This window comes from Centroberyx gerrardi, chromosome 24 (genome assembly GCF_048128805.1).
Source record: "Centroberyx gerrardi isolate f3 chromosome 24, fCenGer3.hap1.cur.20231027, whole genome shotgun sequence".
Lineage (NCBI taxonomy): Eukaryota > Metazoa > Chordata > Actinopteri > Beryciformes > Berycidae > Centroberyx > Centroberyx gerrardi.
This window is the reverse complement of record NC_136020.1, coordinates 19,226,683-19,250,682: the sequence shown is the minus strand read 5'-3', so window position 1 is coordinate 19,250,682 and position 24,000 is coordinate 19,226,683. Positions and strand designations below refer to the sequence as shown.

At 45.5% G+C, this 24,000-nt stretch overlaps 1 protein-coding gene across 2 annotated transcripts in view; it reads left to right on the top strand.

Moving 5' to 3' along the window:
- Positions 1-24,000, top strand: part of chst11 (carbohydrate (chondroitin 4) sulfotransferase 11) — a 62,268-nt gene that overhangs the window by 24,294 nt on the left and 13,974 nt on the right. For both annotated transcript variants that reach the window (XM_078282005.1, XM_078282004.1), the window contains exon 2: positions 20,919-21,004. In XM_078282005.1, the coding sequence (XP_078138131.1) occupies positions 20,919-21,004 (86 nt within the window). The remainder of the gene's footprint in view (positions 1-20,918; positions 21,005-24,000) is intronic.

Below are 24,000 nucleotides of genomic sequence, written 5' to 3'. Positions count from 1 at the left end.
GGAAATCACTAACTGCAGTAGAAGTAGACGAGGCAGGTTGAGGGAAAGTGGGTACACCAAAAAAGTAAATTACAGCACTTCATCACAAAATAACTCCTGGAACACACTGAGCATGACAGATTGATGATATTTAACGATGTAAGAGTATCTGAGGCTGGATTTTTCCCATCATCCCTCACTACTACATGCCTAACCTTAACCCTTACTCTACTTTAAACCTAATCCTAATTCTAATCTCAACCCTAAACCCAAATCCTAACCCTAAATTCACCTCAATTCAATGGAGAGTTTTAGTGTCCCATGATGGTCTAAAAGCTGTTTCAGAGGCTTGTCATTTTTTGGCATGAAAATGGTCAGATTTAAAGATAGCAGCATAAAATATGAGCGACTTTATTCTTAAAACATTTGTATCAGACTTCAAAAACGTCAAACCCTAGTATGTGTGTGTGTGTGTGTGCAGTGTATGTGTGTGTGTGTGTGTTAGAAGAAGTCAGGACCTGCCAAAATGCCCTCACATGCCAAAAATTGTCTTGTCTAAAACTCAAACTGGTTCTCACAAGGATACAAGTACAAAATAAGAACACACACACACACACACACACACACACCCCGACCATGTTTACCTTCCTGGTGTTCAGTCTCTCCGGGGAGCAGATCAGACAGATATGCCCCGAACTTGTACACAAAGACAGAAAAGAGAGTAACAGAGAAGCGTTGACAGTGACGGACTCTTTTAAGAGGCGTTCAGGTGACGCAAGGAGAAAGGAGCACTGCAGTGAGAGAGAAGAGGAGGAGGAGAAGAGAGTACGCCAGCGCCTGTCAGCCATCCCTCCACCTGAACAACTGACATTGGAGCGACTGACAGGGAGAAATAGGCTCGGGCTTCGCGGCCTTGTAGTGCTGCTGACACAAACACACACACACACACACACACACACACACACACATAAACAGGCTTCTACACTGTCAGAATGTCATCAGTTATTTTACACCCAGCTTTTTCTGCTGACTCTGGGTTTCCACTCCCTCTCTCTCTCTCTCTCTCTCTCTCTCTCTCTCCCTCTCCCTCTCTCTCCCTCTCTCTCTCTCTCTCTCTCCTGTTGAAAGACTCACTGTACCACACACAGTGACGTGGTTCGAGGCGTTGTGTCAACAGCATGTTAGCGCTGCGGTGACGTCGACGCCCGAGTCACGACACAAAGAGCGCTTGGTAAGCAGTAAGCTCTGAAAAAAAAGAGAGAGAGAAAACTTGATCCAACGACGCCTTTTTCACCTAGCGGGGCTTTGTGTTGTGCGTGTGTGTGTGTGTGTGAGTGTGTGTGTGTGTGTGTGTGTGTGTGTGGGGGGGGGCACTCTGCAGTACAGTGAGCCTCACAGCACAGCTAGTTTACAGGATTATGTAACACCTGGCTACTTGATACACATTACACTACGTCTTGATGGTGTAGTGCTGCATTGACCTCCATTACCTCCGTTCTCCAGATAGATAGATAGATAGATTCTGAGAATAAAGTCAAAACTCAGAATTCAGACTTTTTTCTCAGAATTCTGACTTTAATCTCAGAATTCTGACTTTAATCTCAGAATTCTGACTTTAAACTCAGAATTCTGACTTTAATCTCAGAATTCAGACTTTTTTCATTTTGACTTTAATCTCAGAATTCTGACGCTTTTCTCAGAATTCTGACTTTAAACTCAGAATTCTGATTTAAATCTCAGAATTCTGACTTTTTTCTCAGAATTCTGACTTTAATCTCAGAATTCTGACTTTAATCTCAGAATTCTGACTTTTTTCTCAGAATTCTGACTTTAAACTCAGAATTCTGACTTTAATCTCAGAATTCAGACTTTTTTCATTTTGACTTTAATCTCAGAATTCTGACGCTTTTCTCAGAATTCTGACTTTAAACTCAGAATTCTGATTTAAATCTCAGAATTCTGACTTTAAACTCAGAATTCTGATTTAAATCTCAGAATTCTGACTTTTTTCATTCTGACTTTTAATCTCAGAATTCTGACTTTTTTCTCAGATGTCTGACTATTCTCTTACTCCCTCTCTTAAACCCTAATCCTCTTCTGTAATAGATAGATAGATCTACTAAAATATCAACATATGATGCAGTAATCGCACTAAATGCTCGACCATTGGCATTGATGAAGAGTTTTAACACCCTGCGGCTATTAAGTAATGACTTAAGAGTTTCATTTCAAAACAAGTGAAACATGTCGTTCCCCATGAATGATGCAGGCGCCCTTTGGGCCAATCAGTAACGAGATGCATCATTCATCTAAATTAGACCAGTGGTGTAACAGCTACGGCTTTTCAAATTGTATGTTTTTTTAAACGGCAGAACACTGAAATCCATCATCGCTCCAAATTTCATCAAAATCGGTGGCTGAGATATTATGTTTGAGTTTAAAATTGTAACCTTTAATTATAGCGCCCCCATCAGGCCAATCAGTGTAATATTTTAAACGCTGGAACACAGTGTGAGGATGCATCGTCCCTTTAAGTTTTGTCAAAATCAGACCGGCGGCGTCTGAGATATGAGGTTTGACGGACGGACACAGCGTGTCCATCGTCCCAAGTCAGTGACACTGGTTCTAACGCGGCGGTGTTGCGGTGAAGTCGGTGACCTCCCGCCCGGCAGATGGCTTTGACCCGTTCTAAGCCCTGGAGCCCCATGGGAGGTCTGCAGGAGACGATGCACTTCTCCGCAGGGGGGTCGTAAACACAGCAGTACCCCCGGTTTAATTCATGTGTATGTGAAGTTTTGTGAGATGAGTGCAATGTCTCAAAATGCATAATTTGAGTTTGTGCTCATTTCACAAAGTTTGGTGAAACTGTGTTGCTTTGTAACTGAGGCAATTTGGTGGGCACTTTTACCCAGAGTGCCTTGCAGTATCACTAATCTATGCAGTTTTTGCATAGGTCGCCCGAGTGGGAATCAAACCCCCAACTGAAGTGTGAGTGTCAACCTCTTCCCATTAAACTATACAGGACCATTTAGGGCTGTGTGTGTGTGTGTGTGTGTGTGTGGGGGTGTGTGTGTGGGTGTGTGTGTGGGTGTGTGTGTGTGTTAGAGCGCCCCTCTGTCTTGCAAAGTGCTTATCTGTGATTATCAGCGGCCTGATGAGGCTGGCATTGGAGTTGGACTCGGCCTGTGCATTAACCAGGGTGATTATTTAATTATCCTCTAATCAATGCGTCTAATGAGCCACATTAAGACAGAATGGGAGTGTGAGGTCAGAGGTCACAGCTTAACTATACTGCAGCACACACTGCAGAGAGCGAGCAGGGAAGTAATGAGTTATCTCTTTTCTGTGATTGATTCACTTTGTTGTGAACTTGGACTTTTTTTGAGCATTCATTGAAATCAGTAATTTAACTTTTCCATAAGTTTGTTCTGACTGCAGTGCTGCACTTCACTACATTTTAAATCACATCCGTAGTTTGTCTGTCTGTCTGTCAGCAGGATTTCTCAAAAACTTATGAACGGATTTCCATGAAATTTGGCGGACAGATCGGTGTTGGGCCAAGAAACAACTGATTCGATTTTGGCGGTGATCCAGATCTGGGATATCTGCCATTAGACGATTGTCGTGTTTTAGCCATAACTACGAAACTAACAGAGATAGACACTTGATTATAAATCCTAAGGCTATGTTTGCAGGGTTAAGAAATCAATTTAACTTAAAATTGAAGTGATAGAAATTATGTGTTTGGGTGGCACAGCAAGTTTGAGATTTGTTCGGCGTTGGCGGAGGTTTGCGCTTTCAAAGTGGCTTCTAGTTTAAGACTTTTTAGTTAATTAAAAGAATCTAGTTTGAACTCTGCCCTATACTTTTTTTCATTGCATGGGAAACTGTTTTGTAAAGTAGTAATTCAGTAGCTTTTGAGTACAATCTACCTTTTACTTTTACTCAAATTTACACCAGTAATTTTACTTCTACTTAAATAAAACGTCAGCAAAGTAACAGTACTTCTATATTTGAGTAGGATATTTTAGTACTTTTTTCCACCCCTGCCAGAAAGAAAGGGAGCGCAATCCTTTGGCAGTCAGCTTAAATAAAAGTATAAATCAAGTCATTACAACACAGCAGACCGTTGTGTTTTATAAAGTGCACAGGTTGGTATCGAATAACAGCGTGGCACCATTATAGACATGCCGATATTCATGAAATATTCCAGTCTTCTTGTGTGATACCGGATCTGTAAATGACATATCGACCGTGAAAAGCAGTTACAGCGATGAGAAAGTAGCTTGAGAGCGGCGCTGCCTCGAGCTGCGGTTCTTTATTGAGGTTGTACAGATGAATAAAGCTGTTCCCGGTTGTGCCTGCAGGACCCTCGGGCACAGCGGGGACGGCCCCGGCGTCGAGCCGCCCCGCTGTTTGCCACGAGAACAGAAAGAGCCAATTAAACGAGCTGAACGGCTGAAACTCACAAACCTCAGCACCTGTCACACCTACACCTCCATCTCTCTCTCTCTCTCTCTCCCTCTCTCTCTCTCTCTCTTTCTCTCTCCGTCTGTCTCTCTGTATATCAGTGAGTTTTCAGCTGCCTGTTATAAAGATGTATCTCCGCTAGGCTCCATTTCTGCTCCTGTTGCCTTCAGAGAGGCCTTTAATCATCCATCCACAGGGACCTGTGTGTGTGTGTGTGAGAGTGTGTGTGAGAGTGTGTGCGTGTGTTAGGGCTACAGCGATATATATGCCTTTTATTATGTCGACCAATCAGTGTCGTCCACCTCCGATATGATGGTTCCTCCCTGACCACAGCTACATAAAAACAGTCTGTAAAACCTGCAATGAAATTTTATTCCCATATTTACTGGTTTAAATGCTTAGTAAGGTTTGTTTGTCAAGTAATTCTTTATTTAAAGGCAGTAGTGTTGAGTTTCTTAGCTTCTAACGCTAAAAGAGTTTACTATTATTGGTTTCAATGGAGAGTTTTAGTGTCCCATGATGGTCTAAAAGCTGTTTCAGAGGCTTTTCCACCCTGACAAGAAGAAAATTCTGGGTGGAAACACTGAATCCTTGTCATTTTTTGGCATGAAAATGGTCAGATTTAAAGATAGCAGCATAAAATATGAGCGACTTTAGTCTTAAAACATTTGTATCAGCCTTCAAAAACGTCAAACCCTAGTGTGTGTGTGTGTGTGTGTGTGTGTGTGTGTGAATATTGAGCTCTTCCCTTGGATGTGTTACAGCAGGACAGATTTGAACTAATCCCTGCTGGACAGAGCAGACGCCCCACCAGCAGCCAAACTGGACCCAGTTCAGACCGAATTAAACTGAGCCGAGCTAAAACCACAGCAAGAAACACAAGAGCGGTTACAGGAGTTGTGCAAGGTGTGAGTGTGTGTGTGTGTGTGTGTGTGTGTGTGTGTTAGAGTCACAGTTGTTGGAAGTATTGCTGGATTTGGAGAAGCATTGAAGCATGTTCGGATCTGGACTGACCACTATAATCCAACACTGTTTAATATTACATCCAGACAATTAATAGGGAGAGATAGAGAGAGAGAGAGAGAGAGAGAGAGAGAGAGAGAGAGAGAATGTGATAGAGAGACATAGAAATAATTAGAGGTATACATGCATAAATTTGGGATGGAGTGATACAAGCACGTCTCACCTGGACGACTTCCAAGCACAAAGCCAAAGATGAGGCTCTGTGTGTGTGTGTGTGTGTGTGCGTGCGTGTGCGTGCGTGTGCGTGCGTGTGCGTGCGTGTGTGTGTGTGTGTGTGTGTGTGTGCGTGTGTGTGTGTGTGAGAGCGAGAGAGAAGGTCACCCGCTGTTTGCACCGTAAACATTTTCCACGTGTACGCAACCAGTGAGAGCAGCCATTGTTTCCTTCACACAGCAGGTCGCCACCCCCCTCCTCCCCCCTCCTCCCTCTCACCCCACCATCCATCACCATGGCAACAGCGGCCGCTCCACTGACAGACGGTGGCATAGACCTCACACAGTCAAGGCCCCCCCCCCCCCCGTCATCATCACCATTGGCACAATATACTCCCCATCCCTCCAAGGATAGTGAGATTATGAGGAGAATGGATTGTGTGTTGTTTCAGGTGTGTGTGTGTGTGTGTGTGTGTTGGGGGAGTTCATTGGGGGGTGATGCGTTCCACAGAGAGGTCAATTACTCACTTACAAGGAAGGTAAACTTGGTTTGTGCATGTGAATGTGCGTGTGTGTGTGTGTGTGTGTGTGTGTGTGTGTCTCTCCTTTCTCGGGCTAAGCCATTTGCTGATCTGAGCGCTGTATAAGGTTTTAAAGGTTTTAACCAGCAAGCGTTGTAATCCTTACACTGATGAGCTGGCTGCCGAACGGTATCGCATCGAGGACTTTAATGAAAGCGGTTCACTGTGTGTGTGTGTGTGTGTGTGTGTGTGTGTGTGTTCAGATTCCAGTCACTTGTGATGATTCCCTGTTGCGTGCAGACTATTAGCCTGTGGGCGTTTTTGTTTATGGCTGATCTGCATTCTCTCTCTCTCTTTTTCCTCTAACTGCTTTGTCTCTCTCTGTCTGTCTGTCTGTCTGCCTCTTTCCATTCTCTCCTCTGTTGGTTTTTCTACCGCTCCCTCTTTCCGCCCAGCTGTGTGTGTGTGTGTGTGTGTGTGTGTGTGTGTGTGTGTGTGTTCCATTGGGAGTGACCTCTCTTATCCCCGGCCTTTAATCTGACCCAGTGAACTGATTCAGCAGCAGTGAGCGGTGCGTTCAGGGACGCCGGGCTGAACGCGGCCCGGCCACCCGGACTGCAGACAGCGGTGTGTGTAATGACAAGGCCTCCCGCCGGGCCGCGGTCGGCGCCGCGCGGCTAATCACGGATCGTTTTAGCTTCGACAATTAGTATCGCCAATTTGGAAACATTTCATCCGTGCGGCGCTTGCTGGACGCTTTCATTCAAAGAGCCTCAGAACCGGCGGCGTGTGTGTGTGTGTGTGTGTGTATTTTTAGCATTGGGCGGCCCCAGTGGGAATCAAACAACAAAAAAGTTACCGCAGTAGAGCTTCAGACGGGCGGAGAGCGATGTGCTCGAAACGTGTGCTGATGTTAGAAGAATAAATTCACTGTCAGAAGGGAAAAGGAGCGTGCACAGCAGGGGATCGTGCCTCAAAAAAAGATATTAAGAGCCTGAGATGGTAAAAAAAAGAGTTCATTTGAGCTGATAATGGTTCAAAAAATGGAAAGTGACGTCTCAGCCCATCAGGCTATGAAACATTTGCTTACATTTTGTCTTCATTGTTCATTTTTGCACCATGTTAAATTGAAAGAATCTTATTTTTTTTCCATCTCAGCTTCTTAATGTCCTTTTTTTTTTAGGCTTTTCCCTTTTTTGCTACTGTTTTTGAACTCTGCCTCACACCCAAAAGCAACACTAGCGCCTTAGTCAACACAGAGACATTATCAAACGGTTTTATTCACAGTTTCATGCTAATAAATTCATACACCTTGGGAGCAGCTTTCGGGGTGTGCGGACTCTCCGTTTGCTGCGTGCTTTGTTTTCCTGCCCGGCGCCTGGTTTAGATTGAGATGTGTGTGTTTTCACTCTGCCCGGTGGGACTCAAACCCCCTAACTCACCCAGGCTGGGTTCACGTCTGCTGCACGATCCCCACTACAGACGACATTTGATTTGGAGGGATAAAAAGTGCAATAAAATCATCTTGTTCCTCCACTGTGCAGCTGTAGTTGTGGTTGCTGATTTTTATTCGATGTGTGCAGCCACTTTCTCTCTCTCTGGCTCCCTGTGGCTGATGGTGTCAAAGGAAAAATCCACTTTAAAGCACTTAAAAAAAGCAGCTGTTGGCAATTGCATTTCTGGGTCCATTTTGTCGTTTGGTGGTGGATAACTGGCCAAACGTAGACGAGTGTTGTCATATCAGGCGCTTTCCGGCGCAGCTACAATGGAGTTTGATATCAGAAAATGTTTCAGGATGTAAAACCTCAGCGGTAAACGTCAGGTTTTGGTGTCAGTCCCTCAGAATCAAAGAGCGAGGGCTTCTTTCTAGAGCCGCCATTTTGCACCAAGAGACGTTCAACAATCATACAGGGAGAAATCCATCGTGGAAGAGGAGAGAGACCAGTTTCTCCACCGACAGGAGCAGAAAATAGACCAGAATGCAATGCAGCCGCAAGACAGGTTGAGGTTTGAGTAAAGGGGGCGCAAATCGATTCTCTCTCCACCTACATGTGTAACCCACAGCTGAATGCAACAAGTTCAGGCCCGTTCTCTGGGGGGTTGTCGAAAGGCATTCTGGGAAATGTAGTAAATTAGAAGTAGAAGTAGACGAGGCAAGTTGAGGGAAGGTGGGTGCACACCAACTATTCATCACAAAATAACTCCTGGAACACATTGAACATCACAGATAGATGATATAAAACAGTATAAGAGTGGATTTTTTTTGTTTTGTTTTAAATTCAAGCCCGTGGCGTCTCGAGCTGCAGTCTGAGACCTGCAGCCGGACTCTTCTGTCTCCATCTCTGAACTCTGCAGGAGCGTACAGTATCCCCCATCCCCTCCCCTCCCTGCAGCGACCGGGCCATCGCTCTATTCTTCTTCTCCTGAGTTTATCACCGCAGGCAGGACCGCAGTCGCTCCTTCTGTTCAGCCGGAATTGAAAAGCTCATCTCTTTAAGAATCGCTTCACGTCCCGTCTCTTCTCCCCTACCTTCCTCCTCCTCTGCCCGTGTCTGATCCAGCTCCTGTGCTTGGGGGGGGGGGAATATCAGCCTGACTCGTCTTTTTATCAGGTAGCACTTCTCTGTCTTACCAAATATACCAGGGGAGTATTTGTCACCCTTTCTCACATCTGCTGTCGGGGCGGTGTGGTTTTGATCCTTGGCCTTCTCGCCTGTAGGTTTCTTGTAATGTTGGTGATCCAGGAGGAATTGAGGCTTATTCTACTGTTGCGCTCCCTGTTAAGACTTTCTAGATACGGTGTCAGCGAAAAAAGCCTAAAATGTAATGTAAATGGATTAGTAGCTCTATTTCTGTGATTCCCTCAGGCCTTACGCCTAAAGCCGCTCAGAAAACTGTAGGAAAAAGATTCTTTTTTTTTCTAAATGCTGAAAAAAAAAAAAAATCTTACCCAGGAGTTTTAGCTCAGATTTCGTTCATTAATATTCTCAGTGTGAAGAACAGCTTTCTCAGCTCCAGGCAGGAAGGTGACCTTGTGTCCAATATACATGTAAGAATTAGAATATATGAAGAGTTTTATTCCAAAATGAAATACCCACGATTTGAAAAATGTGACCCCTCTACTCTAAGAGAATGATTTGCTGACCTGAAAGCAAAACTTGCTATTAAAAAGTCGCTATTGAAGATATAAACCATCTTAGGCCCTTTACTTGAAAGAAAGCACTATTTCAGAAGATGTAGTCATCTGAGGTTTTGAAATATTGATCAGTGAACATCAGGTAACTTTTTTTTTTTCACTGTGACTCTATAGCTCTTTTGAAATAAAACCTTTCATATACTGTATTTATCCTTAACAACCTGGAGTTAATGTGTTTATTCTGCTCTGACACTTAACCCTGCAAACAGGTTTTGAGCGCGACTCGGGTCGTTTTAGCACGTCCTCGTCATTACCGCTCAGTATCTCCCCTTTCTAGAAGGAATCTTAGGGCTAAAAAACCCTCATGAATTACTTACAAGCGCTCGTCGATTGAGAGCATTTCTCAAACTTAAGATGTTTTATGCATAAGACCCCGGAGTGTCGGCAGGAAAAATGGGGAAGACAAAGATAATTTTCTCTGTAGTTTGGTGAGGATTCAGTGGCTTGGTCGCAGGGTGCCTTATCCATCTATCTATCTATCTATCTATCTATCTATCCATCTATCTATCTATCTATCTATCTATCTATCTATCTATCTATCTGTTGGTCTTTCTGATGTTTTTCAGATGACAGCTTAACTTGTCAGCCTCGGGGATCAGATGCCTCTGCCTGATCTCAGCACGCTTTTTGTTCTTCACTTAGCTTATGTTCATTCCCATTCACACCCTTTACTGCGGGCGGGGGGGGGGGTGTTACTGACGGAGCGTCGCGACATGAAGCGTGCGTGTGTGTGTGTGCATGTGTGCAATAGAGTGTGTGTGTGTGTGACTCTCACAGGGTGTGTGTGAGCAGGTTCAGTGAGTTCATTGTGATCGCTCCGGTCTGCCCGTCTGTATCCAGGCAGAAGAGGAGAGGAGACGCCGCTCCTCTCGCCAGCTTCCCCTTCATACCTCTCTCTCTCTCTCTCTCTCTCTCTCTCTCTCTCTCTCTCTCTCTCTCTCTCTCTCTCTCTCTCCTGCGGTCTCGTGGTTTGTCTGCCCTCGTGCCCCAGTCGGCCCTTCTCTCTTCTGACTGGGTCTCTCCACGCTTGGCCACCTCCGGCTGAATTGGCCTATGCTTGACCGCGTTTCACCGCTGGACCATTTCCACTCAGTCAGAGATTGTATATATGTGTGTGTGCATGTGTGTGTGTGTGTGTGTGTGTGTGTGTGTGTGTGTGTGTGTGTGCGCCCCAGGGGAAGGGCGGATTGTAAACAGTCATCACTCGTTGACTTCCTGCCATCCATCAAAGCCTTGAGTTCCATTAGGTCCACACGGCCTCGGTCTCCCCCTTCCCACCCAACCATTATCGCATTGCAAACTTCTCCGGCGACTGTGTGTGTGTGTGTGTGTGTGTGTGTGTGTACGGGCCGATGTTGGCCAGTCCGTCTCCGATATGATGGCGTTTCCTCCCTGACCGCAGCTACATAAAAACAGTCCGTAAAACTGTTCCACTGCAGTGAAATTTTATTTTCTTTGCACGTTTTATTTATTCATTTGCTTGTTCGGTGAAGTTAATAGAGTTTCCCCCTGCCATTGGATAGGTGTGGTGAGTGCTGACACTAAAAGAATTTCATTAGTCTGGAGTTCAGTGGAGAGTTTTAGTGTCTAAATGCTGTTTCAGAGGCTTTTCCACCCTCACAAGGATAAAACTCTGGGGGAAACGATGAATCTTTGCAGTTTTTGGCGTGAAAATGACCAAATTTAAAGCACAAAATATCCTTATCCTTAACCCATATTGGTTGAATCTTAGTTTCTTTGTGTTTCCACTATCTGTCTTAAGAGTTTCCGTGCTGCGACTAACCAGATGTCTCCTGTTGTTGATACCATGTTGGAGCCATGTTGGGTTAAATGACCATCTGTGGTCCTGTTCCCCGTATCAGGGCCACAGGGTGTGAATTCCTTTCCTTTTTAGTGATGGGAACTTTGCGTCAGGCAGCGAGAAGGCAGCTATGACTCAGGACGTCCCGAAGAGGAAGAGGGAGAGCAGACAGAGGCTTACTCAGACTCATGAATCAGCTACATGGCAATCTGTGGATGACCTTAACTGAGGCAACACTAATAAAGACCACAGAGAGAGAGAGAGAAGCAGGGAGAGGGAGGGAGGAGGGAGAGAGAGAGGGAGAGAGAGAAGGAGAGAGAGAGAGAAGGAGAGAGGGAGGGAGAGAGAGAGAGAAAGGGAGAGAGAGGGAGAGAGGGAGGGAGGGAGAGAGAGACAGAGAGGGAGGGAGGGAGAGAGAGAGACAGAGAGAGAGGAAGGGAGAGAGAGAGAGAGAGGGAGAGAGGGAGGGAGAAGGAGAGAGAGAGAGAGAGAGAGGGAGGGAGAGAGAGAGAGGGAGAGAGAGAGAGAGGAAGGGAGGGAGAGAGAGAGGGAGAGAGGAAGGGAGAGAGAGAGACAGAGAGAGGGAGGGAGAGAGAGACAGAGAGAGAGAGAGAGGGAGGGAGAGAGAGAGAGACAGAGAGAGGGAGGGAGAGAGAGACAGGAAGGGAGAGAGACAGAGAGAGAGGGAGGGAGAGAGAGAGAGGGAGAGAGAGAGAGAGGAAGGGAGGGAGAGAGAGAGGGAGAGAGGAAGGGAGAGAGAGAGACAGAGAGAGGGAGGGAGAGAGAGAGAGAGAGAAGGAGAGAGGGAGGGAGAGGAAGAGAGAGACAGAGAGAGGGAGGGAGAGAGAGACAGGAAGGGAGAGAGAGAGAGAGAGAGGGAGAGAGAGTATACACTGATGAACAAAACAGTCACATCTTCCTGATATTGAGTTTTGCACAATCTACATCTCAGTTGTCTCAAAGCGTAAAACTCCTTCTCTAACTTCATCTCCATCTCCTCCTTTGTGATTGATATAGATTCAATAAGATAAATCAATAAGGGATAAAGGCCTTGACCTGGATTCCCCTCGTCAGTGGACTTCATGAAAAGAACAAGTGTCTGTGTGAGAGTGGAAAAGCACCGCAGTCGTTCTCAACCCTTCACAGCTCACAATTTCCACAAAAACTGAAGCGGTGTCTGCTGCTGAGCCCCCTGCTGCAGACTGATGACCTTAAACACCGAGTGAAGATTATTATTATATTTTCAGTTTTCAGGCTGTTTTCCTTGATTAATTAATGCGAGAAGCCTCGAGGCTACAAATATTCATTATTTCACCAGAAAAACACATTTTTCACAAAGATTAAAACATAATGGTAAATTTATACATTAAAAATATTTTCTACATCCATAAATTATCTCATGACCGAGAGCCCCACCCACCCACACACACACACACACACACCCACACACACACACACACACACACACAGCTTGAGAACAGCTGCTCTACATTAGACTTAGAGAATTGAGAGGCAGTCCTTCAGTATCTGTCTGTTTCTGTCCAGTGGGTCAATAAGCTCGATCGACCAGACACAACAGATTTCCTACATTTCCCAGAATGCCTTTTGACAACCTGCAGAAAACGGGCGTGAACTTGTTGCATTCAGCTGAGGGTTATAAGTGTAGCTGGAGAGAGCGATAGTGATAGTATAGTAAGAGCAAGAGAGGGAGAGTTTTTCCAGTCGAGAAAAAGTGAGAGTCTCCTCTTACTCAGATCACAACCTGTCTTGCGGCTGCATTGCATTCTGGTCTATTTTCTGCTCCTGTCAGTGGAGAAACCGGTCTCTCTCCTCTCCTATGATGGATTTCTCCCTGTATGATTGTTGAACGTCTCTCGGTGCAAAATGGCGGCTCTAGAAAGAAGCCCTCGCTCTTTGATTCTGAGGGACTGACACCAAAACCTGACGTTTACCGCTGAGGTTTTACATCCTGAAACATTTTCTGATATCAAACTCCATTGTAGCTGCGCCGGAAAGCGCCTGATATGACAACACTCGTCTACGTTTGGCCAGTTATCCACCACCAAACGACAAAATGGACCCAGAAATGCAATTGCCAACAGCTGCTTTTTTTTAAGTGCTTTAAAGTGGATTTTTCCTTTGACACCATCAGCCACAGGGAGCCAGAGAGAGAGAAAGTGGCTGCACACATCGAATAAAAATCAGCAACCACAACTACAGCTGCACAGCTGAGGAACAAGATGATTTTACTGCACTTTTTATAACGTTTTAGAATTAAAGTATTCAAGGGTGGATTCTTCTGTTAATTTGCATCTATGTTGCTGCAAACTAACTGTATATGCAGAGTTCTAGGATCCTGTGGCTCAAAGCGTGGTTATGTATGATATTATAATCAAATAATTTCTCACTGCGACTGCCAGTCATTGATAAAATGCCAAAAAGCCCAGAGAGCGAGCAGAAAACAGGGCAGAGCAGTATTCAGCTGCGCCTGCATAATCTAAGCGTACGTGGGATACATCCAGCGCACGCCGCCACAGTGCGTCTGCGAGGGAATAATGCATCGGTAATGGATTCCCTCGTTTGAAATGAATGAGGCTCCGTGGCAGAGCGATGGCGTCGACGTGTTGAGTGCGCTCCAGGAGGGAGTGTGAGCTCCCCCGGCCCGGTTCTGCGCTCCGGTGGCGTCTGCCGTCTGGCGTTTTACGGTCTGGTGCGCTCGGTGACGGGCCTGACGCGTTAAAGGAGGCCTGAAAACCCCCCCCCCGCTCGTCCGCTCCGCTAGTACAATGTAGTCGTTTTATGAGCTGTCAGGTGCTATCTTCCTCTCGGCCGCGTTTGCATTCCGCCCCGCTCCTCTCCTCCGCGGGGCCCCTCGCCTCCCCGCCGATTATCACAAGTGCTGTCGGAGTCAGGATCGCTTTATTCGCCGAGCAGCAGTAAATGTACGGGAATTTGTCTGGATGACGTTGGTGCGGGAAGACACTGACAACTCGCATGGTGATAAAAGGTCAACTGGACCTCACATTCAGTGCAGTGTGGCACGTACAATCAGCAGTAGACTATACGCTACCAGTCAAATGTTTGGACACACACATTTTTCTTTATTTTTACTATTTTCCACATTTTAGAATAATAGTAAAGACCCCAAAACTATGAGATAACACAAATGGAATCATGCAGCGACCAAAAAAAGTGTTAAACAAATCAAAACTATCTTTGCCTTGATGGAAAGGCAAAGGCTTTGGAAAGGAATTCATACACAGGATCAACTTCACTATTTATATTTGTCTAAGAAACACATTTCAAGCATTTAAGCAGAAGCCTTTAGATCAAAATGGCTTTAAGAGAATGAGAAACATAGTGCATTCAATCATGTGGGTCCAGACTTTTGACTGGTGTACATACTACTGAACGTTAGTGAAAATTAGCTTTCTGTCACTATGACATGGAATAGATGTCCATAGTCGTCCATAGCTTCTTTCTCCATCATTTTGTTACTTAAATATGTTTCCAATATCAGTTCAAAACAGTTTCCAAAGCTGTTTTAATGAATTTTTGAATTTTGAATTGATTTTTTTTCGTGTCATACCATCTAAATGGTCCATCCCACATGGGATTACATGACACACAATTACAACAACATAAGACACAGACCTCCAGGTCACTCAGCATAATAGCACAAACTAAGACAGCTAATATAACACAAAGCAAATAATATTGTATTGTGAAAATGTTGTGAACTTAATTTCTGATCCTTGTGGAGCATTTTCTCTCTCTCTCTCTCTCTCTCTCTCTCTCTCTCTCTCTCTCTCTCCCTCTCTCTCTCTTTCCTTCCTCTCCATCTCTTTCTGAGCCTGAAGTGAGGGCTGTCAAAGCCATAATTGCTTGTGTATTATCTCCATGTTAGTAATCATCATTAAGGGATTAGACTGAGCACTCTAACCAGGAGGAGAAACAAGCAGCTCAATCATCACTGGAAACTTGATTGGTTTCATACACACACACACACATACACACACACACACACACACACACACACACACACGCAAACACACACTCGGTAAGGAAATCACTTCCTAAGTTCTTACTGAGCTTTGTTAAATGAAGTTGTGCCAACATCGCTAATCACCTGTATCTCTACTCTCTGCTCCAATTCCATTGTTCATTTAAATCCCAATTAGGCTGCAGCACTTTAGCTTCAGGTGGTCTACACACACACACACACACACACACGCACACACACACACACCCCAGAAACCCATGACGAGATATGTCAGTGTTTAGTCTGCTGCTTGAAACACTTCAATCCACCCTTGTGTGCGTGTGTGTGTGTGTGTGTGTGTGTGTGTGTGTGTGTGTGTGTGTGTGTGTGTGTATGAGGGCGCCCCAGTGCGAACTGGATCCCCCCCACCCCCCACCCCCCCCTTCTCCCAATGTGAAGGTAAGCTCATAGCAACAGATTAATCCTCCAGCGTCCCATAATCCTTTGCTGATAGATGGCGGCAGATGTTGTGCGTGATTACAGGCCTGTACTGAGCATGTGCAGGATGGGGCCGCTTGTATGTAATCAAACGCATGGAAAATATAGTGCAGTGCAAACATTATTACATAGCCACACCTACTAGTTTTACATTACATATGATCAGTATGGAACATTGCGGCTTGGTTTGGGATGGTTTGGAGGTGTGTGTGTGTGTGTGTGTGTGTGAGAGAGTGTGTGTGAGAGAGTGTGGGGGAGGTGTTCAAGTCATTGCCACTACTCAGTATTTTTTAAATAATTAGCTATTCCAAGGCCCTTACACGAAAAATAGCAATTTCTCTGTGTTTTCACATATTGAGAAAGGAACATTAGGTGAAGTCGTTTTTCAAAGATTTATAGCATTTTGGGACTAAAATAAAAATACATCTCGCACCCACGTGTGTTGAGTTGTCGCAAAGTTCTTTACATAAAGCGAAGGACGCATAAACAGATAAAAGCAAGGACAATTAAAACGAGAGATAGAAGCAGCACATTACACACACTTGACTCCGGGCCGCCTGATGCTTGTCGCCGGACGCCGTGCGCGATTTACGATGTTGGTTTCCTAGAATCCTTGGCAGAGGCGAGCGGCGCTTGGCAGAAGCGGCTTTGGGCGTTTTTACTCGGAAGGAAAGTTCGGATGATGCTGTTTTTTTTTTTTTTCTGTCCTTTCCCTTTCAAAGCCAAGACATTTTGTTAGATGTTTTAACTCAATTGTGAAATCCGTCCCGTCTCTGACCTTCCCGGGGCAAGATGCTGCTTAATTTAGAGGGTTTGTTTCCTCGGGGGGGGCGATGAGGGGGCATTAAGTTTTATTAGGAAGCACTCCGACTATTCCCACTGGTTCTTAGTTGATGACAGAGCGCCTTGCTCATCTTATTGAGCTGGAAGCTTCTCTCCACCTGCCTTTTAAAAGGACTAATAAACTTAGAATTAAAGTATTTCATCTCGGTTAAAGCATTTTCAGCAGCGGGACGATGGTGACAAGGAGGAGGTGGAGAGGCGGAGGGCTGTCGGCGCAACTGAATGCCGGCTAAGGCTGATGAAAGCTGAGTATGAAAGCCGGATAGTGTGTGTACAGTGTGTGTGTGTGTGTGTGTGTGTGTGTGGATGTTTGTGGAGCACACAGACCGTCTCTTACCTTCGGGGAACATGCTGGAGACTGACTGGGCCGCTGGTATTTAGGCTGGCATGGGCACCGCTCAGTGCATTAGAGCCAGAGCAGGAGAGGCGGGGGGGGTGAAGGGAGCGAGCCAGCGGGAGACGGTGGCAGAAGCTCTTTTGGATTGTGCCTCAATGGCTCGGTCGGCGTTCGTGTATTTTCATGCAAATTACGATTAGTCAAATTCAAAAGGCTGAATGGAAATGTCAAATCTTCATATTGCAAAAAAAAAAGAAATTGCACTCATTTGAGGTGGAAATGTTCATTGTCGGTAAAGAAATCATGTGATAAATAGCATGATGGCATTTTGTTGAATGAATAATAACAGCATTTTTGTTCTGGATGTGTTTTCTGTTGTAGATACATTTTATGTTCAGGAAGCCTATTGATTCTCTTCAACCCCGCTGATGGAAACGCATCTATTTCGCATTTTTTTTGCAACGTTTCAACACACTTGCCTCTGCTGTATGTCAATAAAGATCTTAAACAGCCTAATCTCTGATTGAGCCTCAGTCCTAGATAAAGAGTCATTATCATTTCCCCACGGGACTGAGTTGACCTCACCAAGTGAAAGGGCAACGCTGCTGAATTTCAACACTCACATGATACTTCTCTCTCCCAAAGACACTTAGGCTTGCATTATTGAACATGCACGACTGTAGCATCAATCATGTACGTTTTCACTGAGGAAAAATCTATGAAACGGCATAGAAGATGAAGGTGGCTGTTACACTTCCAAGGCTGACTTTCAACTGGGAGTCAATCATGCTGCACAAAGTCCACAAACTTAGCTTCCTATTCATTGTCATAGATACTGGAGACCTTAGTGCACGGTCATGAGTGTGTGTGTGTGTGTGTGTGTGTGTGTGTGTGTATTTGCAGTAGCGTATAGTCAATACCTGTCAGCGCTGAGGAAATGAAAAAGGCTCGGCATTCCCATGACCTTACCTCAGTTCCCGATTCCAAACCTGAGGAATCCGGCCAGCCAGAGCAGGTGACAGGATGGCGAGGGTAGCGGTTTCCATGGTTACGGCTCAGTTCCCATCAACCGGCGAGCCAGGTGTTGGTGGGTGACTCCGGGGCGACCTTATGTTCCCGTTGGCTAGGTGGGCGTCTACTGGTTACACACCGAACTCTGTGAGCTGGCTTTCGGCTATGCAGTGCAGGTCTCACAGCCTTAGAGTGGTGTGTGTGTGTGTGTGTGTGTGTGTGTGTGTGTGTGTGTGTGTGTGTGTGTGTGTGCGTGCGTGCGTGTGTGGGATGAACAGTGAGACGAAGGAAGGCAGTATTACACACACACACCAGACCACAGGCAGGATTACTGGCAGATTAAACAGAGCAGCCCGTGTCTGTTTGCTGTCTGTGTGTATGATGTGTGTGTTTGTGTATACCTGGAGGCATCGGACCAGAGCAGAGCAATAAGGTGTGTGGAGGAACTGAAGCTGCTTGTGTGTGTGTGTGTGTGTGTGTGTGTGTGTGTGTGTGTGTGGGAAGTCGGACAAGTCATTTACTGGATTGAGGAAGATAAGCTTTGCTCTCTCTCTCTCTGTCTCTGTCTCCATTCCTCCCCTGCTAGATGCTGTAAATGCATCAGAATGAAAGAGGGAGGCTGAGGGAGGGAGGGAGGGAGGGAGGGAGGGGAGGCTGGGAGGGTCGGATCTGTTGGCGTTCGCACCCGGCACAGACGGGGCTTTCAAACAGATTTATTTTGGCATCCATCGTCATTAGCGGCAGGCCTACTGGTGCTAGCAGATAAATATCGCTGTGGCTTTCTGACCCATTAGTGCCATTTGGAGCAGGGGAGAGCAATCGCACACAGACTCCACCAGGAATGAATCCTCATTACCTTGAGCTCCACCTCAAGCTTCCTCTCCACAGCAATCAGTAATCACCACTGCTCTGCTGATTCAGCCTGCAGCCTGGAGTGTGTGTGTGTGTGTGTGTGTGTGTTTGTGCATGTATGTCCCTGTCTGTGTGCCTAAAAAAGAAAATCCTCCATTATTGCATTATTGCAGAGAGAGATGTTCTCGTCCACCGAGGAAACAGTAATTGCCTGTTTACGTTGTGCACAGTCGGACGGAGCGCTGAACTGCATTATTAAAGACCAGCTTTAACAACCAGGTTATCAATCATGCTCTTTGTCTGTGTGCGTGTGTGATTTGTTGTGCGTGTGTGTGTGCGTGCACTGGAGTGTGTGTGTGTGTGTGTGTGTGTGCGTGTCCTCGGGGTGTATAGGCATCCCTTTCCTCTCGATCCTCCCTCGGCGTTTGAAGGTCATGGCTGTCTGTTGTGGCTCGTTACGCTAACAAGCACTCAGCTCGTTCCCCCGGGCTTTGTCAGTGGATCTGTTTTGGGCCAGGAAAGGGATTACAGTTCACGTACAGGACTTGGGTTGTATCTGCGGTCAGCTCGTACCTCAGCACGCCGTTGTTTAATCTTTAACCGGAATTTAAAAAAAAAAACATCGGCTTGCGGTGAAATGTGAATTCCCCCTCGCTGCTTTGATGTTCTTTTGACGTGGAAGATAAGAATCAGATGAGATGGACTTTATTGATCCCCGAAGGGAGATGAGTCCACTGCAGCAGAAAGGAATAAGATATCGATGGAAATACAATAGATAAGGATATTGACTACTATCCTCATCATGCTAATACCAAGTTCCTATTGGCTAGAAACCAGGGACAGATTTACATATTTGTAGTTTACAGATTAACAAATTTACAGTCCAGTGCAAGAACATACATGCAGAATGAGCAAATGTGTATTATTGGATATTCACATTGCCAGATTTACAGATTTATAGCAGATGCGCAAATGTGCATCCCTACCTACTCACTAAATGTGCATTGTTAGCAACTAAATGGAAGTAATATATGTACAAAAATGTGTCCAGAAGCACAAATGTTCATCACTAGCTATTCACATTCTCTGGTTCAATGATGGAAGTATAGAAATGTGTCCAGAATTGCAAATGTGCAGAACTTGTTATTCACATTATAACGTTTACTGGTGGAAGTAACATATGTACAAAATGTGTCCAGACATGGAAATGTGCATAACTTGTTATTCACATTATAACGTTTACTGACGGAAGTAACATATGTACAGAAATGTGTCCAGACATGGAAATGTGCATAATTTGTTATTCACATTATCAGGTTTACTGATAGAAGTAACAGAAACATGTCTAGAAGTGCAAATCTCCATCATTTGTTATTCACATTATCCGTTTTAGGCTACTTATGGGAGTAGCTTGTGTCCAGACATGGAAATTTGCATAATTTGTTATTCACATTATCAGGTTTACTGATAGAAGTAACATATGTACAGAAACATGTCTAGAAGCGCAAATCTCCATCATTTGTTATTCACATCATTAGCTTTACTGATGGAAGTAACACATGCACATCCATGAACACGGGGCTGACGTGAGGAATAAACTCCCATTAAATCCTTGGCTTTCTCGTTAGTGGTTCATTTTCTTCCCTGCCGATCCCGTACCGTCCTTCAGCGCTTTTCCATCCCCGAGTAATTGGAGAGAGTGTGTTGGCGGGGCTGGAGTGTTGTGCTGGCTGCTCCCACTGAGCCGCTGCCAGCAGCTACTGCTCTGTATCGAGTTGTGTAAAGAGCTGAGATCCAGCCAAACAAACTCTGAACTGTGGCTGTGCCCTTGGCATATAGTTAGTGCTCTCATTGGTTTTCCTTGCAGCTTCCCCCCCCTCCCCCCCCTCCTGCACTGAGCAGTTGGTTGTTTAAAGCAACGGTTCCCAAAGTGGGGTCCTCGAGGCGGTTCCAGGGCGTCCACAGCAAAAGTAAAGAACAGTTGAATTTGTAAATCATTCACAAGAAGATAGTTATCTCCTGACCTACAAAGATCTTCTCAGATGGGAATCCCAGGGACAAACCTTTATCAAAATGGGCATCTGTGGTCGAAAGTGCATCTATAAAAGGGTTATTGACATGAAAATTGGGAACCACCGGCCTAAAGTCCACTAGTGTGTCATCTCTGTTGTTGTGTGTCGATTGGGTTGGTGTTTGGAAGTGCTCAGGTCTTATTGGTTGTGGTGTAACACCTGTCTCTCTTGTGTTTTACAGTCATGCGGAGGAACCCTTTTGTGGTGGACGGCTGCTGTAGGAAAGGCTCCCGCAATGCCCTGCAGGAGCTCTACAACCCCACACAGGTACGAGGCTAAGACTCTCTCTCTCTCTCTCTCTCTCTCTCTCTCTCTCTTTCTTTATCTCTCCTCCTTCACCTGTTCCTATAGGTACTTTCCTCCTCTCCCAGCTATTGTAGGTCTGACCCAACAAGGGCTTCTGAGGTATTCTGAGTCTTTGACCCTGGCTGACTTTAGTTTAGTGCTCCCTTCCTTTGAAGTGTGTGTGTGTGTGTGTGTGTGTGTGTGTGTGTGCCTCTCTATTCCTATATCTAGAATACTGCTCTGTCTCTATTGACCGTGACTTGTCTGTCCACGCCTGGATGTCAGTGTGATGGTAACCAGACTACTGAGTTTCCCTTTCCACACCGACCGCCCCGTTCACATGCAGAGGACGGCATTAGCATAATGGACGTCCATCCTCCGTCCGGTAGTCAGGGAACGTTACAGCCCCGGGGCGATGAAGGCATCTTCAGTCTGTCAGGAAAGAGAAACAGACAATAACAGATAACAAAGGACCGAGGTTTTGCCCAAGTCCACCTACTCACCTCTCTCAAGGACAGTAGAATGGAAAAACACACACAAAAAGGACTAAAATAAAGTATTCAGCAACAGCAGTAGCAGTCTTCACCTGTCTCCAGAGATAGCAGGTCCATTATTGTGCTGTCAGTGCCTGTTCCAGCCGATGAAGCCTCGCTTCATTCACTATTGAATTTCACTATTTAGATATAAAGAGTTTCATTTCGCAACAAGATATGCACCATCCGAAAACATGACACCTGCTATAACAAATGATTGCTGGCATGAAAGTAAAACGTATTATGGGTTCCTATTTTTATGGCATTTCTGCCTTATTGGGTAGTTTACAGTGAAGAGAGACTGAAGGAGAGAGAGAGAAGAGGATAGCATGCAACAAATGTCCTGGGCCGGATTCACACTCAGGATGTCGTGGTTATGTGGTATGTGCCTCAGCCAGCCGAGCCACCGGGATGCCTGGTATGGGTTACTACTAAAGCTGCACTAGGCACGATTTTTATGTGAAAATGCACCCGTCTTATTGGCCAAAATGACAAAGTGGTGCTACAGTAGAGCAGAGTGTCCCATTCCCCCGTAATTGAGACGCCATTCACCCTATTTGGCCAAATGAAGTCCTGGTGTCAGGTATGGACACTTCTCCGCCTACAGGGAGCGATGAATCGAAACTTAAGAGCAAATTAGAAGCTGTCTCCTAAACAGCAGCAGAGAAAGCTGGACTCACCCACGTTAGATCTCTTCCTCTCTCGTCTCTTTGGTATAATAAGCATCACAGACCGGCCGGTGGAGAGGACAACATCCCCTCTCCACCGCCTCCGACAATTTCTGGACAAAACATCAGTAGAGTCTCCACCTTTAAACTGCTCGGAGTTCAGATATCATCTAATTTGTCATGGGATGCCCACGTTAAGACACGGCCAAGGATCTATTACCTCAGTGTTGCCAAAAGAGCTGGTCTTCCATGTGACGTTCTAAAACAAATATACCTGACCTTCATTCGTCCAATCCTTGAGTATGCCAGCCCAGTTTGGCGTGGGCTGACTAAAAGGCCTCTCCGAGGAGCTGGAGTCGGTACAAAAGCGATGCTGAAGGATTATTGGCATTCCGTCTTCTTCTCTTCCATCTTTGAGTGAATGAAGGCGTGATGAGGCCGCCCTGCGTACTCTCACCAACATACTCAAGGATAGCTCATCCCCCCTGCATGGTTTTCTGCTTGCAGCCTCAACACCCACTTACTCGCTTCGTCGGCACAGGGAATACGAGCAGAACCAAAAGACATGAACTCTCCTTTATTCCTCGTGCTCTTAAATTGTTTTTTAAATGACCTATTTATTTTCGGGTTTATGTTCTTAATTTCATGCTTTTGCTTATGATGTTGATCGCTGTAATGTCTGACGCATTTCAGGATTCACTGTTTACAAACTGTGTTTTTATGCTGTTGTACCCTGCCTTGTCAAACTTTAATAAATTAAACTGAAACTGAAACATGAGCGAGCTTTCGAGAACATACAAAGTTGCCGAGAGCAGTTTTAAAATTAGGAGTCATCTTAACTTTTGTTTTCAGAATAAGTTGAGCGTTTGAGGACAGAATCGTTTTTGGATTTTTTTGGAATTTCAGATAGCATTTTGGATTGTTTTGGATGGAAAGCGTTCCGATATTTTTGCAGAAGCAGAGGAAGAATAGGCCACTTTTTCCAGGTGTAGCTGTGATAGCAGAGCAGCTGTCTTTGAGCGCAGTATATCACAGCAGCTGAGGAGAGCAGCGCGACAGGAGAACACTGCTGGAGGTGATGCTATCACCGTGATGGATAGGATAGCTTCTCCTCCTCCTCTGTTCTCTCATCACTCTCCTCCTCACTATCTATCACTTACTGCCTGCCCGCCTCCTTCTCTCTCTGCGACTAACCCTGCCCCGTCTCTCTCTCCTCCCACCTCTAACTGTCCTTTCTTATTTCCGCCGCTGTGCCTTCTCTTGTCTTTCGCTGTCTCTCGCCACTCCCTCGCTCCGTCTCGCTTTCTCATTCTCTCACGTTCTCCCTCCCACTTTCTTTTTCTGTCCTGCCCATTAGTCACCGCACACGTTTTAAAAGTATACGGGGGGCTTTAAGTGGTGTTGGACAGCTAAGATTAGACCAGGTGTGGCGTAGATTAATTTTCCATGGAGGATTTTTCCACACGTTCGCACTCATGTGAAGTCCCATTGATATATTTCTGTGTGCAGAGGGGAGGTGTTACTGTAGCCAGGGTAAACTTCAGCAGGGTGCCTGGGGTTAGTGGTCAGCAGTGTGTGTGTGTGTGTGTGTGTGAGTGTGAGAGTGAGTGAGTGTGTTCTATCCTTGTGAGAACCAGTTTGAGTTGTAGACCTTCACAGTGAGGACATTTTTGTGAAATTTTGGCCAGGGTTCGGGCTTGGATTTAGGGTTAAGATTAGGGTAAGGGTTAAAATTAGGCGTGTAGTGGTAAGAGTTAAAGGAATGCACTGAGTTTTT